The 17,304-nt window shown below is 42.5% G+C and overlaps 1 protein-coding gene across 6 annotated transcripts in view; it reads left to right on the forward strand.

Moving 5' to 3' along the window:
* L3MBTL3 (L3MBTL histone methyl-lysine binding protein 3) overlaps positions 1 to 17,304 on the forward strand; it is a 120,937-nt gene that overhangs the window by 54,580 nt on the left and 49,053 nt on the right. For all 6 annotated transcript variants that reach the window (XM_077162880.1, XM_077162884.1, XM_077162885.1 and 3 more), the window contains one exon: positions 15,100 to 15,176. In XM_077162880.1, coding sequence (XP_077018995.1) covers positions 15,100 to 15,176 — 77 coding nt within the window. The remainder of the gene's footprint in view (positions 1 to 15,099; positions 15,177 to 17,304) is intronic.

Genomic DNA, 17,304 nt, shown 5'->3' on the forward strand with positions numbered 1-17,304 from the left:
TCATTCTCCAGGATAGGCCACATATTGGGTCATAAAACAAGTCTCAATAAATTAAAAAATATTGCAATCATGCAATGTATATTCTTTGACAACAATATAAAGAAGCTAGAAATCAGTAACAGAGGGAAAAATGGCAACTTCACAAATACATGGAAATTAAACAACATGATCTTAAACAACCAATGGCTTAAAGAGGAAACCATAAGTGAAATGAGGAAATATCTTGGGGTGAATGGAAGTGAAACTACAACATACCTTTAACCTACAACAACATTTTAATAAGTATCAGAGTGGAGATAAGCAAAATAGTAAACAAAATAAAAAGCAGTGGAACAAACCAACAAAATTGAAAGCTGGCTCTTTGAAAAGATCAATAGAATTGACAAACCTTTAGCTAGATTGACAAAGAAAAAACAAAGAGGATACAAGTAACAAAAATTAGAAATGAAAACAAAAATATTACCGCTGACTCTGCTGAAATAAAAAAGGACTGTAGCAGGATTCTGTCATAGTTCACAACTATAAGCCAACAAATTACATAACCTCGATGAAATGGACAAATTATTAGAAACACACAAACTACCTACATTGACTCAAGAAGAAACAGAAGGTCTCACCAAACCAATAAATAGTAGAAAGATTGACTTAGTAATCACAGACTTCCCAGCAAACTAAAGCTCGAGCCAGGTGGCTTCATAGAATTCCACAAAACATTGCAAGAAGATTTAACTCCAATTCTTCTCAAACTCTTCCAAAAAAATTAAATGCAGGGAGCACTCCCTAACTCGTTCTGTGAGACCAATATCACCTTCATATCAAAGAAAACTGCAGGACAATATCTCTTATGAATATAGATACAAAAATTCTCATCAAAATACTAGCAAGGTGAATCTAACAGCATATTAAAAGAATTATACAATACGATCAAGTGTGATTTGTCCCCAGTAGGCAAAGTTGGTTCAGTATAAGAAAATAAATTAATGTAATACTCCACATTAATAGAATGAAGGAAAAAGACAATGTGATGATCTCAGTTGATGCAGAAAAGGCATTTGACAAAATACAGCCCCCTTCCTTGATAAAATACTAGGAATACAAGTAGACTTTGTCAGTATTATAAAGGGCATGTATGAAAAGCCCACAGCTAACACCCTACTTAATGGTAAAAGACTGAAAGCTTTCCCTCTAAAGTCAGGAACATGACAAGATTGCCCAGCTGTCACCACTGTTATTGAACATTGTTCTGGAAGTTCTTGCCAAAGCAATTAGACGAGAAAAAGAAAAGACACCCAAGTTAGAAAGGAAGAAGTAAAACTTTCCCTAGTTCTAGATGATATGGTCCTAATACAGAAAATCCTGAAAATCACAACAGAGGTGCTAGAACTATTAAATGAATTCAGCAAAGTGACAAGCTGCAATACACCCCAAAATCAGTAGTGTGTCTTTACATAAGCAGCCAGCAATCAGAAGAAGAAATCAAGAAAAAAATTCTGTTCACAATGTTAACTAAAACAAACAAATATCAAAGAATAAGTCTAACCAAAGAGGGAAAGGATTTGTAAAGAGAAAACTACAAAACATATCTAAAATAAATCAAGGAAGATCTCAATAAGTGGACGAATAGTCTATGTTTATGGATTGGAAGACTAATTATTACTAAGATGTTGCCAAGATTATACCCAATTTATGTGGATATAAGTTACCCAAAGCAATGTATATTTCAATACAATCCCAATGAAAACCCAACAACTTTCTCTGCAGAAAAAGCCACTGATCAAATTTATATGGAAGAACAAGGGGCCCTGAATAGCTAAAGCTACCATGAAAAAGTAAAATTAAGTTGAAGAACTCACATTTCCTAATCTTAAAATTTATTACAAAGCCACAGTATTAAAAAAACATGGTACCGGCACAAGAGCAGATGTATAGAACAATGGAATAGAATTGAGAGGGTAGAAATTAATTAATCCCTTATTTTTATGGCCAACTATTTTGTGTTTTTCTTTTCTTTTCTTTTCTTTTCTCTTCTCCTCTCCTCTCCTCCCCTCCCCTCCCCTCCTATCCCCTCCCCTCCTCTCCCCTCCTCTCTTTTCTTTTCTTTTCTTTTTCGACAAGAAGGCAAAGGCCACTCAATTAGGAAAGAATACTCTTTTCAACAAATGGTGCTGGGAAAACTGTATCTCCATTTGCAAACTAAAGAAAGAGGACCCCTACCTCACAACATATACAAAAATCAACAAAAAATGGACTAAAGACCTTATTATAAGAACTAGAACTATTAAACTCCTCAAAGAAAGTGTAGGGAAACATCTTCATGACTTTGTATTAGGCAATGGTTTATTAGATTTTACAGCCAAAGCATAAGTAATAGAAGAAAAAGTAAATACATTGAACCTCATCAAAATTAAATGCGTTTGTTCCTCAAAGGACTTTATCATCTAAATAAAAAGCCTCCACAATGGGAGAAAATATTTGGAAATCATATATCTTATAAAGGATTTATATCCAGAATATATGAAGAAATCCTTGATCTTAACAACAAAAAGATAAATAACCAATTAGAAATGGGTAGAAGACTTGCACAGACAGCTCTCCAAAAAAGAATATACAAATGACTAGAAACCAAATGAAAAGGTGCTCAACATCATTAGATGTAAGGGAAATACATATCACAAGTACAATGACATAGCATTTCACACCCATTTGAATGGTGGCTATTAAAACAAACAAACAAGGCAGAAAAGTTTTGGAGAGGATGTGGAAAAATAAGACTACTCATTCATTGCTTCTGGCAATGTAAAATGGTGCAGTCACTTTGGAAGACAGTCTGGCAGTTCCTCAGAAGGCCACTAGGAGGCAGTCTGCAAAAGAATTGAAAGAGGGACCTAGATATTTGTACCCCAGTGTTCATAATGGCATTATTTGCAATTACCAAAAGATGGAAGCAACTCAAGTGCCCATCAACCAATGAGTGACCTTTGCCCCCTTGTCACAATCGGTTGGCTATAAATGTGAGGATTGATTTCTTCATTTTATTCCATTGGTCTATATGTCCTCTTGCCAGTGCTATGCTTATTTGATTACTGTGGCTTTGCAATAAGTTTTAAGATTAGGAAGTGTGAGTCTTACAGCTTTATACATCTTTTTCCAGGTGACTTTGGCTATTTCGGGCACCTTACATACATTTTCAGCAAATAAATTTTTTAGAACTTTGGTTGGGATTGCATTGAATCTGTAAATCACTTTGGGTAGATTTGACATCTTAACAATATTTAGTTTTGTAATCCATGAACATGGAATGTCTTTCCATTTATTTAGGTCTTCTTTGATTTATTTTAGCAATGTTTCGTAGCTTTCTGTGTACAAGTCCTTTGCATCCTTGGCCACATTCATTCCTAGATATTTGATTTTTTTGTTTGCTGATATAAATGGAGTTTTTTCTTGATTTATTTCTGTTATGCATTACTAGTATAGAAACACTACTGATTTTAGAGGGTTGACCTTGTACCCCATCATTTTCCCAAATTCATTCATTACTTCTAGGAGCTTTGTTGTGTTTTTTTCATGATTTTGGATGACTTTTATTTCTTTTTCTTGCCTAATTGTTCTGGCAAAAACTTCCAGTATAGTGTTGAAAAGCAGTGGTGACAGCGGGCATCCTTGTTTTGTTCCTAATCTTAGAGGTAAAACTTTCGGTCTTTTTTCACCATTAAGTAGGATGTTAGCTGTGGATTTTTCCTAAATGCCCTTTATCATGTTGGTAATTTCCCTTTTATTCCTAGATTTCTAAGTGTTTTTATCAAGAAATGGTGCTAGATATTGTCAGATGCCTTTTCTGTGTCAATTGAGATGATCATGTGTTTTTTTTCCCTTCATTCTCTTAATGTGATGTATTACAGTAATGGATTTTCTTATTTTCAACCGCCCTCCATACCTGGTATAAATTCCACTTGTTCATGGTGCGTAATTCTTTTAATGCACCATTGGATTCAGTTTCTTGGTATTTTGCAGGGGAATATTCCCCTCCATATTCATAAGAGATACTGCTCTGTCATTTTCTTTTCTTGTGGTATCTCTAGATAGATGGGTTTCGTATGAGGGTGATTTTGGTCTCATGGAATGAATTAGGGAATGTTCCTTCCTCTTCAGTTTTTAGGAAGAGGGTTTCATGTTAATTCTTCTTGGAATACTTGATAAAATCCCCATGTGAAGCCATCTGGCCTGGGTTTTTCTTTGCTGGGAGGTTTTTGATTACTGATTCAATCTCTTTACTATTTATTGGTTTGGTGAAATCTTCTATTTCTTCTTAAGTCCATGTAGGTAATTTGTGTGTTTCTAGGAATTTGTCCATTTCTCTTAGATTATCTAACTTGTTGGTGTACAGTTGGTCATAGTCCCTTTTATTTCAGTGGGGTTGATGGTAATGTCCCCTTTTTCATTTATTATTTCAGTCATCTGTGTCCTCTTCTTTGTTCCTTTGTCAATCTAGCTAAAGGTTTGCTAATTTCATTGACCTTTCAAACAACCATCTTTTGGTTTCTGTTTCCCTTAATTCTGCCTTTATCTTCATTTCCTTCCTTTTGCTTGTTTTGGGTTTAGTTTGCTCTTCTTTTTCTAGTTCTTCTAGTTCTGAAATTAGGGCTCTGATTTGGAATCTTTCTTCATTTTTAATATGAGCATTTAGAGCTATAAATTTCCCTCTGAGCACTCCCTTTACTGCATCCTGAATTTTGGTATGTTGTAATTTCATTTTCACTCACTTCAAGGTATTTCCTAGTGAATTCGTCTTTAACCCATTTGCTATTTTAAAATATACTGTTTAATTTTCACATGTTTGTGGTTTCCATCTTTCTTTCTGTTATTGACATCTAGCTTCATCTCGCTGTATGATTTCCATGTTTTTTAATTTATTGAAGCTTTCTTTGATCAAAGATGTGATCTGTCCTGGAGAATGATCTGCGTGCGCTTGTATAGAGTGCGTATTCTGTTGTTTCAGAGTGTTCAGTGTAAGTCTGTTAGGGCTGGTTATTATTATTTTTTCTTTGTGTGCTGTATGGTGGGGGTTGCATTTTATTCATTTTCTATGTGAATATCCTGTTATTGCAGCACCATTTGTTGAATTTTTGTTTGTTTGCTGGTTTGTTTTGTTTTGGGGGAAGCACATGGGCCTGGATTCAAGGCCAGGTCTCCCGCAGGGCAGGTGAGAATTCTGCCTCTTAACTGCCCCTGCACCCCCTGTTAGGTCCAGTTAGTTTTGGGTATTATACAAGTCTTCTGTTCCTTATTGATCTGTCTAAATATTCTATCCATTATGGAAAGTGGTATATTAAAGTCTCCTAGTATTAATGTAAAACCATCAATTTCTCCCTTCAAATCTGTTGGTACTTACTTCATATATTTTGGTACTCTGCTCTTCGTTGTGTGTATATTAATAATTGTTACGTTTGTTGAATTTACCCCTTTATTGTTGTATAATCACTATTTTTGTTCCTCCCAGCCGTTTTTAGTTAAAGTCTATTTTATCTGATATTGGTGTTTCTACCCCAGTCCCCTTTTTGTTTTTTGGGCGGGGGGAGGGGGAGCGCATGGTCCGGGAATCGAACTCGTGCCTCCTGCATGAAAGGTGTGCATTCTAACCACTGAACCAGTCGTGTACCCTACCCCCGTTTCCTTTTGGTGACTTGAATGGTATATATTTTTTCATCTTTTCACTTTCAGTCTTCTTATGTCTTTTAATTTAAGGTGCATTTCTTATAGACAGCGTATAGTTGGGTCATCCGTCTTCATCCATTCTGCCAGTCTCTGCAGAGTTTAATCCATTTGCATTTAAAGTCACCGCTGATAACTCGGGACTTTCTTCTGCCACTTTGCTATGGAGTCTTTGCAAGTCTTACATACTTTTTAGCTCCTCAGTTCTTTCATTAATGCCTGCTTTCGTGTGTATGTCCCGTATTGTGTCCATTTTCATTTCTATCTGGATATATTTGTCATATTACCTTTGTAGTAACCACAGGGTTAAAATTTAACGTCCTGAATGTATGGCAATTGTATTGAAACAAATTAACTTCCTATACCCTTCTGTCCCCCAGACATTTTTTTGTACTTGTTTACGATTGTATTTTATATGTCCCAAACCATTGATTTATCATTCCTTTTTATGCATTTGCATTTTATCACCTGTAGAGAGTAAGAAGTAGAATTACATAAAAAGTTAACCTACTGGTGCTATTGTTTATAATTACCCAAATGGTTATCTTTATCAGAGGTCTTTATTTCTTTGTGCTGCTTTGTGTCCTTTCTTTTCAGTCTGAAAAACTCTCTTTAGCTTATAGGGCAATTCTAATGGTGAGGAACTTCCTCGGCATTTGTTTATCTGGGAATGTATTAATCTTTCCCTCATTCTTTTAAACATTGAACATTTTTTATTGTGAAAATATATATACAAGAAAGTGATAAGTTTCAAAATACATTTTAATAAGTGGTTATAGAGCAAATTTCAAAGATTACAGTTCCACAATTTCAGGTATGCCCTTCTAGCTGCTACTGAAAAGAAGTATCAGTGTAGTGAGGCAGTGGTCCTACTCATTCGTGGTGCATCGTGTCCTCGGCTTCCAGCTCAGCAGGTTGAGGGTATCCTTTTTGAGAAAACTGCAGCCCTGGCAGTTCCCTTGGCCGCAGCGCCATGGCTCACCGGTCAGCAGTCGCTGGAGCCCCACAGCCCATGCCGTGGCCCTTGCCAGCCTAGCAGTGGGCAGCTTTTACCCCTGCCCGTCCGCCGCCCCTCCTGGCAGCTCACCCAGAGTGGAGGGGGTCTCAAGGGGGCAAAGACCCACAGCAGTGCTGCGTCCTCTCTCCCTCGTATTTGAAAGATGGTCTGCGCAGATGGAAAATTCTTGGCTAGTCATCATGTTCCTTCAGTACTTTTTAGTGCTTCACCCCACTACCTCCTCCTCCGTAGTGTCTGATGAGAAGTCAGCACTTAATCGGATTGGGACATAACACGTTGCTTTTCTCTTGCAGCTTTCAGAATTCTCTCCTTGCCCTGCTCATTTAGCAGTCTGAGCAGTGTTTGATGGTCATATTTGCTATTTTTCTTCAATTTTATCCAGTTTGGTGTTCTCTGGGTTTCTTAGACATGCGTAGTCATATCATTGACTAAGTTGGGGAAGATTTTCTGTTATTATTTCTTTGACTTTTCCTTATGCCCTTTCCCCACGTGCTTCTCCTGCTGTTTTTTGTCTTTATTCTCTCTGCGCCTCAGCCTGACTGATTTCAAGTGTCTTGTCTTCAGGTTCGCTGAGTCTTCCTTCTCCCAAATCCAGTCTGCTCTTAAAACCCTCCTGGGCATTTTTCGTTTCAGTTATTGTGGTCATCACATCCAGTCGTTCTGCTTGGTTCCTCTTTAAAATTTCTGTCACTTTATTTAGGTTCTCCTGTTGTTCATCCATTGCTTTCATGATAGTCTTTCGTTATTTCTCTGTACTTTCCTTCATCTCCTTGAGCACACTGAAGGTCATTTTTTAAAGATTTCGTCTGGTGTGGCCAGTCTGTTCGTCTTGGTTGAAGGTTCCTGGATTTTTGCCCTCTCCTTGCGGATGGGCCATCATTTCCTGTTACTCAGTCTCATCACCTTTTGTTGTACACTGTACTTTTTAATATTATTAAACTGTTGACTCTGGGATTTATTCCGTGGGTGTCTCTGTCTGAAGTGTGGAATCTGTGCTGGTGTGCCAGAGATTTTCAGGATCCACCCCAGCGGCTGTACAGAGCCGTCTTTTTGGGTCTGGACTTTCTGGGGGCCCTGGGAGAGTCCTGTTTGGAAGAGTTCAACCGTCTGCCTCCCCTGGGTGCTCCACTGCTGGACTCACAGCCCCTGAGCCTCGGCCCCAGGACACCCCTCGGGTGTCTCTTCTGCTGCTTTCCTTGTCTCCAGCGGCCTTCGCCTGGAGGGCACATTCTGGGGAGGATGATGTGCCCAAGGGGAGTTTCCCAAGTCTAGAGTTTCCCAGCTGCAAAAAGTCTAGGGACTCACAAGCCTGCTGGGGAGGGTCTAGAGGGGACCAGGGAGGGGGCCAGGCATTTCCCCCGTGGCTCCCCAAGACTGCGCTTCCTTCACCTGCTCTGCATGGGCGGCCCTTGCCCTGCCCACTGCAGCTGCGACGGAGCCCAAGTCTTCAGTCTGCTCCCTGCCGCAGCTCAGAGCTGGGTCCCCAGCTCCCAGAGTCGATCCCCTAAGCCGCGATCGCTGAGCGTGCCCACTGGGTTTGCGTTGCCGTGGATTTTTATGAATTTTTGGCACCATCAAGCTGTGCCAGGGGCCAAGCCCTACAGCTGCCAGCCTCGTGAGAGGGCTGGGCAGCCGTCATCAGCGTGGAGAGGGCAGTGCACGGTACTGACCTTAATATTCCAGAATCTTCCTGCTGCTGCCCCCCGGGCACTGTGCGGGGAGGACTCTGAGTGCTGAAGCAGTTGATGCAGACAGTTCTGCCTGTTTAACAGTTGTTCTGGGGCAGGGACTGGCTCCTGGACCTTTCTGCTCTGCGTCTTCCCACAGTCTGTTAAAACAAACCCTCTTTTATCTCTGCTTTTGTGCCTTAATGAGAACAAATGGTAATTATTTGTATGATGGAATGTGAGTGCTTGGAGGATTTACTTGTACTTTTATTAACATGAAATCATATTTTCTCAACTGTCAGAAAGAATACAATGTGTGCAATTACAGCACATTGGCAATTGCTTTAAGCGCCCTGGAATTTTTTCAGTGTTATTAAATATTTTATTCTTTGATCTTTGAATTCTGGAATTGTTTTTATCTACATCAATTACTACCTAAGTATGTAATTGAGGTTACAAACTGAATTGCCTTTCCAAATTTCAAATGGGATTTTTCCCTCTGAAACTAGATAGCAATCTTAAATCTTTAATTTATGTTAGTGGGAATTCAAAAACAAATTTATGTCTTTGTACATCTGTCGTACTACATGTTTTATGACAATAAAATATTTCTACCTCTCGAAGAGGAACATTGTAAAATTTATGTAGCATTGAAGTAGTTTTTTAATGAAAAGAAAAATAGTATATTTGGGGGAAAAAATTGCTTTCCCTCTTAGATTTCTCTGGTCATTGATACGTGTGTTTAATTCTGTCCCTTTGATGGTCGTTAGACTTGCTAATGACCCTAAATGTCACAGTATGTGGAAACTAGTGTGCCCTTAAAGCTGGGATGCCAGCACCCCTAGGGCCCGCTGTCTGAAGCACCCGAAGCCAGAGCAAGGCGGCCCCACTCGGGCACTGGCCCGGAAGCTTTCTTTTAAGAAATATTTTTGTTCTGGTCGGGGAAACCGGAGAACATCACAACAGGACTGAGCAACAGTGGGGTTCCCGTGTCAGCCCTATTTGACTCCCTTTCAGTTTGGTGTCCCAGTGAGTCAGGGTGAGAATTAACCCCAAAGAGACGTATGAGGAAGAGAAGGTTTCATGGGTGGATAGGGGAACACAGGCTGGGACCTTTCCCCAGGGGCCTTTAAGGGGCTGCAAACTTCAGTTTTTAGAGGTAGATTTCATTTACATTTGTCCATCTGGTATGACTAAAGACAATGTTGAGCAATTCCTAAGGGATTGTCAGTTTGTTAGAACAGTGTCGTAGCTTACTGTTTGTCATCGCTGGGCCACAGCTGGGGATTTGGTGATGGGGGTGGGTGGTTAGGAGATGGCCACACACCCTCAGCCTGGCTCCACCTGAGCCTTGTGCTCTGGGAAGGAGAGAGATGCTGTCTTCTCTGTCTTGGCTGCAGGCAAGAAGGTGATTGGAGATGAAAGTTCCCCCAGTGAATGCTCTTCATTATCTCATTAATTATTAGAGCCAAGCACTTGACAGCTCCATCTGTGGTGACCCCTGGGACAGAGGGACTGGTGTTTATCCGTGGACCAGGAAGAGGAGCTTAGAGAGGCTGGGGTGGAAGTTCCTGGCCACAGAGAGCTCTCCATGGGACAGGGTGGGGGTGTGTTTGGGGAATGGCAGCCGATCTCCTGAGCACATGACCTAACTCTCCTGCACTTCAGTTGCCCTGTTTGCGAAAGGCGTTAGTACTGACACCATCTCCCGGGGCGTGGTGGTCTGAGGATGAAAATGGGGCAGTTTCAGAAGCAAAAACCGGTTCACAAAAGGTTGATGAGATCGATTAAGAGACCACAAGCCGAGAAGTTTTGCCCTGAAGGGGTGAAACGGACTCTTGCCTGGGGGAGAACCAGCTTCTGAGAGAGGTTCCTACGCCTGGGCCAGGCGTGAGCTTGTTTTAGTCAGAGGCCACGGTGGGGGATGGAGAGAAGGGGTCGTTGGTGTCTCCACGTCCCACAGAGTGACCAGCCTTGGGAAGGAACAAGGTCGCTTCTTTCTCAGTCTGGAGAAAAGGAAAAAATGAAAGGAAAACGTGACACTTGGGCAACGAGGTGACATCACCTTTATCTTCTCCCAGTAGAAAGTGTGCTAGTGAAAATCAGGTTTTAGGTATAAGGCAGATCAGTAGAATTCAGCTACTGAGGGCAAGGGCTTGGAGATGGGTAGGGAGGGGGACCCGGCTTGGGCTTCAGGATGGCAGCAGGACCACCTGCAGAGCCAGCAGCTGGGCTTTGGCTTTAGCTCGCCTTTGGCCGTGACTGGACACTGGGATTTCTTCCTTTTCAACCCAGGGCCTAGTGCAATCACGTAACCTTTGTATATTTTCATAGAATGGGGCTCCTCATGCTCCTCACTCTGTTCTTGTCCTCACACGTCTGCGTGCGGTATTTCTGTGCTCTCTGACGGTTCACGGCTCTGCTTTGATCGTGGCCGTCTTCGTAAGTCATGTGCTCTTGCTTGTGGATGGACTTCTTTCCAGGTGCTCGGGAAGACCTGAAAGGAGGAAGTGGAGAAGGACAGTGATTAGCTTTTTGCCAAAAAATTTCACGTTCGTTGTTCTTCATTCTATTTCTTTTGGGTGACATTTCTGCGTTTGAACACTAGATGGGACTCAGAGATGGCTTGTTTTATACTAGTAGCAGAAAGGATTTCACAACCTCCAGCTTTTCCGTGAGGTGAGGTGTTTGCTTATTAGAGTTTCCCCCCTATTTTTATTTTTTCTATTGAGATGGCTTCATTGTTTATTTTCAGCGGTAATTTTGATCAATATTTAGAAATTATTAAAAGTTTATACAAGATTCAGAACGTATAGATAAATGTCTGTGGTGTGCCACAATGTTTTCCTTAATGACAGTATATGGGAGTTTGAAAAATGATTTTTAAAAACAAATCTATAGTTTAAAGAGATGGCGGAGAAAAAAATTCAAATAAATATTTATTTGCTTTTTTTTCTTACCTTTTTCACGACATTCTTAACGAATTAACCCCCTGAAATAAAGGCAGTGCATCGTTGGTAACACTCTGTGACCAAAATGATGGTCCGGGAAGAACTTTGCATCCCTGGAAGTAGAACAGCTTCATTCTACATATTTATAACAGGATGTACCCCAAGGAATGTGCATTAAATATGTTTTATGAAATTATATTGTTAAAAATGTGCTGATTGCTATTTGAAGTTAGCACTGCCCTACGACTCTTTGGATTCCTCTCACCGTTTCTAAAACAACAACATGAACATGCACGAAACACTTACACAGATTGGGGGAAAAATAGCGTGGGGCGACTGGATAGGAGATGGCAAGTGAATAAAGGAATACTGGTAAAACCTTCAACTGAAAAGTTAACGTGTCATTTTACTGAAATAAGTTATAAGACAATGAGTATTAAATTGAAGTCACATGAGCCCACAGTGTGTTTGTTACTCTCCAAAGCTGGACTTTGAAGGGCTAGCTTGGAAAATGGTGACTCTCATTCACTTAGAACCTTTCTTAGAAAGTTCTTTGCTTTTGACTACTCATAAGTCATCTTCAGTCACCAGAAGCTCCACCCGCCGTTGCCTTCTGGGCATTCCGCCTTCTCCTTTCCCACCTGGACAGATGTGATGAGATTTTCTGATCTCCCAGGAGAGACTCAGCAGACGTGCTTCGTAGGGCAAGGCTTGACTCCCGGCGTCTTCTAGAAGGCACCTTCCCCAAACATGTTCTTCAGAGCCCTAGTGTCCCACGTGACGGGAGTAGGTTGCCCACCAAAACCCCATTTCATAGTCAGAGACCAGTGTGAAACCGGTGCGTTTTCAGTGTGACGTCAGTCTTTGATGTGTTAATGATAAGGTCGAGTATGTTGTGTTTTCCTGAAATTTTTGGTTTACGGAACTTTCTTTTTAGCTTCAGCATGCTGTTATCCTAGAGCGCCTAGATTGGGCACCTTTCTTAAGCCGGTTTTCTTTTTATAAGAGTTTGATTATGTGGTATATCTCTAGGTGCCTGTACATTTCAATGTACCGCTGTAACTGTTGGTGTGTAACTACAGCCTCCACTTCCATCGCGGGCTTGCATGGCACATCTCAGCCTGGCCCTGATGCCAGCCCTCGAGCGGTTGGTGCCGTGGGACAGGATGCAGCCTGCTGGCGGCACCGCCTTCCCGTCCGCGCGTGCTCACCCCCGTGGGCCCTCAACCCTCACCACAGTCCTGCCGTCTCCTCGCCTGTTTCTCCCCGACCACCAGGCTTCACATGCACCCTCTTTCTCTCTCAGACATCTCCTGCCTTTCATAGCCTCCCTCTCAGCTGCTGAGCCCTGTCCTGCTCTGGGCACAAGCAGAACCCTCTCTGAGGCTGCAGCTGCCCTGCTCCGACCAGGAGCCCTGCCCTCTGCCCTGCACTGGGGCTAGTCCCCAGCAGGTCCGAGCTCTCCCGTGTGTGCAGCACCAAGCCTTCCCTCCCTGTTGACTCACACTCACCAGCAGACACAAGTGAGAAGGGGTTTTATCGTGTGATGCCTGTTGAATCCCTCGTGCTTAGAGCTCTGCCCTGCATGTGACAGGTAGCATTTTCCCATCTTTTTTTTTAACCTTTTGTTTCTAATGAATTTTAGACTTAAAGAAAATTTGCAAAATAGTACTCAGAATTTCCACTCGGCTTCCCCTAAGTAGTCCCCAACTGAAAATAAAACTTCTCTTTGCTATCTCATATTCTATTTCTCTGCTTTTTTTATAGCAGAACTCTTTAGAATTTTTTGTCCTTCTCTGTCACCTCTCCTTCCTTTCACTCTTAAACCCACTTTGTCCAGCCCCCTCCAGCCCCCAACTCTACCACAGTAGCTCTGTCATGGTGGCAGTCGGCTTCACATCCACACATCCAGTGGCCAGTTCTTACTCCTCGCATTTGGCCTCTCCGCTGCGTTTGGCTCCATTTACCTTTTTCCTCTTTCCTTCTCTTACCTCACTGGTCACTCCTTTTAAACGTCTTTGCCTCCTGCATCTTCTGTTCTCTTTCTCTCCTCTCTCTCTCTGCCCATGGGTTTCATTAACCATCTCAAATACTGATGACTCACAAGTTGGTATTGTCAGCCTGGGTTTCATCCTTGAACTCCAGATTTTTATATCTCATTATCTTCTTGACACATTTAATAGTTTGTTAAATAAAACTCTAAATTTTGAAATTCATAAAACTCTTACTGTACCACTTGAGACCCCATAAACTATGCCATCTCAGAAAATGGTAACCCCGTTTTCCAGTTTGCCCAGAGGCTTTGGATTCCCCTTGACTTGTTTGCTCATGCTCTGTGTGAGTCTGTCGGTAAACCCTGCTGGTTCGGCTGCCAGAGTGCACCTCTAACATGGCCAGTGTTGCCTTCCCTCCCACTCCTGGTCCGGCCCCGTTAGCCAAGGCTGCCTCTGCCTCCTCGCAATGCCCTTTGCTCCCCGCACGGTTTACTGTCTGCATGGCAGTCAGAGTCTGTCACTTCTTGGCCTGAAACTCTCCCGGCGATGTCCCAGTTCACTGTACTCCGGCCTCAAGGCACTGCCTTTCCGACAGCATTTCCTGGGGTTTGCTGCCGGCCTCTGCGCCCCCCTGTTCCTGATGCAGTCCTGCTCTGCGCCCACATCTTGGCCTGGCACTTGCTGCCCCCGTGCCTGGCATGGTTTCCCCTCCTGTATCTGAGTGGCTCTTTTCATCCGTCCGTTCCCTCCAGGTCTTTGTTCACACATCCCCTTACTTGAAAGACCAGCTTGACTCTGCTCTAAGAATCCGCGCCTCCCCACTCTCACACTCCACTCCTCTCTTCTCTTTCATTTGTCTGCATAGCACTGGGTCATTCTGTTAGTTTTTCATTTATTTATATTGCCTAGATCTGCCGTGGACTGTAAGATCATGGAGGCTGGAACCGTGTGTGCTTTACTTGCTCCCCAAACCTCTGCATGTCCCAGTGCCTGGCACGGCATCTGAGTGAATGAGTGAATGAATGAATGAATGAATGAAACGTGTTGCATATTGAGATGAGAAATACTTCGATCCAGCTTGGTGAGGAGCAGGGAGTAGATGGGTCTCAGAGATGCATGCTGGAAACATTTATGCTTGACTGAAGTAGAGAAGACAGGGGTGAGAAGGGGGCGAGGAAAGAAAGGATTACTTTCTCTTCATAGCGGGCCTCCGCCCTGCCATTGGGCGATGTGATGTGTGTGCTTCCTACTTTCTTTTTTCCGCATGGGCTGCACCGGGAATCAAACCCGGGTCTCCGGCATGGCAGGCGAGAATTCTACCTGCTGAGCTACCTTGGCCTGCCCTGTTTCCCACTTTTGCCTATCTGCATTTAGAGATGCTGAAATTATTTTAGATGCCTGTGTACAAAGTTTATACCTATTTTTTCATGTGTTTTTCTATGCATAGAAATCTCATATTTTAATGGTGTTATTTTTAAATTTTTGCTATATTTAAAATTATAGAATATGAAGTATTTTGGTGGGAAAGGAAACAGTTTAGTGCCAACCCCATATGATATTACTTAGTAGAAATCTACTTGCATTGATGTGTTAGAAGAGTGGAAGGTCTTTGGTTTAGCAGCATTTGGCCATTTTTTTTCCAAATTAGATTGTTAAGTAATTCTGTATGAAGTGTTCACTATCTCTGATTAACCTTTTATTTCTGTCAGCATTAGCATTTATCCTGATGATTGGAAATATTTAATTTATTTAATCTGCAGGTGTGAAGCGTCGAGCCCGCACATCCATCCCGTTGGTTGGTGTAGAGAACATAGGAGAACCCTTATCACTCCTCCAGGTGCGTGGTTCCTTCGTGTCTAATGGCAGCATTTACTCGGGAGTCGGCAGACTTTGAAAGGCCAGATAGAAACCATTTCGGCAGTGCTGGCCCTGAGGTCCGCCTGCTCCACTCAGAACTGGCACTGCGAAGGCAGCCCCAGAGGCTGTCAGCAAATGAGGCTAGCTGTGTGCCGGTAACACTTTCTGTAGAAAATTGGTGGCTGGCTTATGGTCTGTGGTTTCCTGAACCCTTCTGTGCCTTAAATTTTATGAGGTACTGGCTGAGTCTGTAATAGAATCTCAAATTTTCCCTTTGGAGTAAGCACTTAGGTGATAGATCTTTCATTTCTCAACTTGAAATTTGTTTATAGACCTAACGTTAGTGTACATTAAAATGTGTTGCATGATCATAGTAGTAAATTGCCCAAATCTTTGGCCTTTTGGAGAATGGGTATCACAGGTAACAGCATCTGCAGGTGGAACATTGGCTACACACAACAAGGCTAGTTCTGGCAAAATCAGTGTTCACAAGTGAGAAACTGAGGCTTCAAGTTTTTCACCTAAACTAAAACTCACATATTCTCCTTCCCGTTTTCTGTTGTGGTTCTTGGTTCCAAAATAGATCCTGTACCTTTGTGCTCTAGTACTCTGTCCTCTGAAGTTCGTAGGACTCCAGCTGTCTGTCCCTAACTCTAGGGCCTTTTCAATGTGTTTGCTTTCTCTTTGACAAGAAACAGTGTAACTGCTGATTGTCTTTTTGTTTTCTGTCATTTTGAGTATTCTCCAACAGATTCCGTGGCATCATCATAATCCATTCAGTGTCTGTTTTTTGGCTTGGGCAGGCCCTAGGAGTCAAACCCAGGTCTCCTGCCGCCATTGCATCTCCCTCCATTCAGTTTCTTTTTGAGCATATCACTGCTCGGGGTGCCGTGGCTACTACTGGTGGAAAAGGCAGGGTCACCAGCTAACATGCAGGGTCACTGCACTGTAGGTGGCTGCTCGGTGGATGCTTCTGCGAGTTGTGAAGATTCATCATCACAGAGAAACGATAAGAGACTTAAGCTCCTCACCCTTGGTTTACTGAGAGCTGTCTTGTGGTGTAGCCTACAGCATATTGGACCTCAAATACTTTTTATATTCCATTCCAGCAGCTGGTTCTGTTTGCAGGCTGGTCTCTAGTTCCTTGCAGGCTGGTCCCACACAGAAACAACTGGTCTCGAGGAGGTAAAGAAGACCAGTTGTTCCTGTGTGGGCTTGGCGAAGCCCACTCCCCTTTCTGAGTTTTCTCATAGGTTAGAGAGAGAAAACATCTGTCTGGATTAGTTAACACCACCATGCTGGGACCCTAAGCCAGCACGGGTCAGGCAGAGGGTCGTTAGTAGCACTTTGTGGCCGCAGTGTGGCCTCCCCCAAGGGCAGGTGGCCACCGCTCAGCCCACTGCGTCCTGAGGCTGCCCCAGCGTGAGCAGCTGCCCAGTACCCATGTGTGGTTCCCTCTACCATTGCCACCAGCTCAGCTGCTGCTAGGATTCTGCCAGATTTCTCAATCTGAAATTGATCCTTTTTTCCCCATAGCAGTGTTTTTTACCATAACGAGAGGTCTGGTAAATCAACAAAGAACTGGTGAATAACAACTTTCTAGTTTCAATAGAAGAGAAAATGCATAGTTTTTTGACAAAGTAAAAAAAATACAAAATTACATGGCAAAAAATGCAAGTAATGGGCTGATGTGCCGTGCTGGTCATTCCTTTGGCTCCATGATGGAAAAGACACCTTTGTCCAGTGCCCTCACCTGACCCTTGTCCTTGGCTGCTGCTCCCTTTCCTCTCTGGGCAGAGACCTGGCTCTGTCTTTGAAAAGAAGGGATTCCACTCACTTGGTCACCTTTGCATCCACCCTCCTGGTGCATGACCACTCCCTGGACCCGCCCTGCTGGCCACCTCCATCTGTGTTTTCTCATGAGACACACAGCACATCAAAAATCTTATGTGTCTCTTAGAATTAGTTTTATTTTGAATTATCCACATTGTACATCAATACGTGATTGTCTTAAAAATAGGGATAACCATTTTAAAAACTTGGAGTGAAAATAGAGAGAATCACTGTTGTGTCTATTAATAGTGTAGAAGTTTGCCATTATGCTTTCC

Source organism: Tamandua tetradactyla, chromosome 5 (genome assembly GCF_023851605.1).
Source record: "Tamandua tetradactyla isolate mTamTet1 chromosome 5, mTamTet1.pri, whole genome shotgun sequence".
Lineage (NCBI taxonomy): Eukaryota > Metazoa > Chordata > Mammalia > Pilosa > Myrmecophagidae > Tamandua > Tamandua tetradactyla.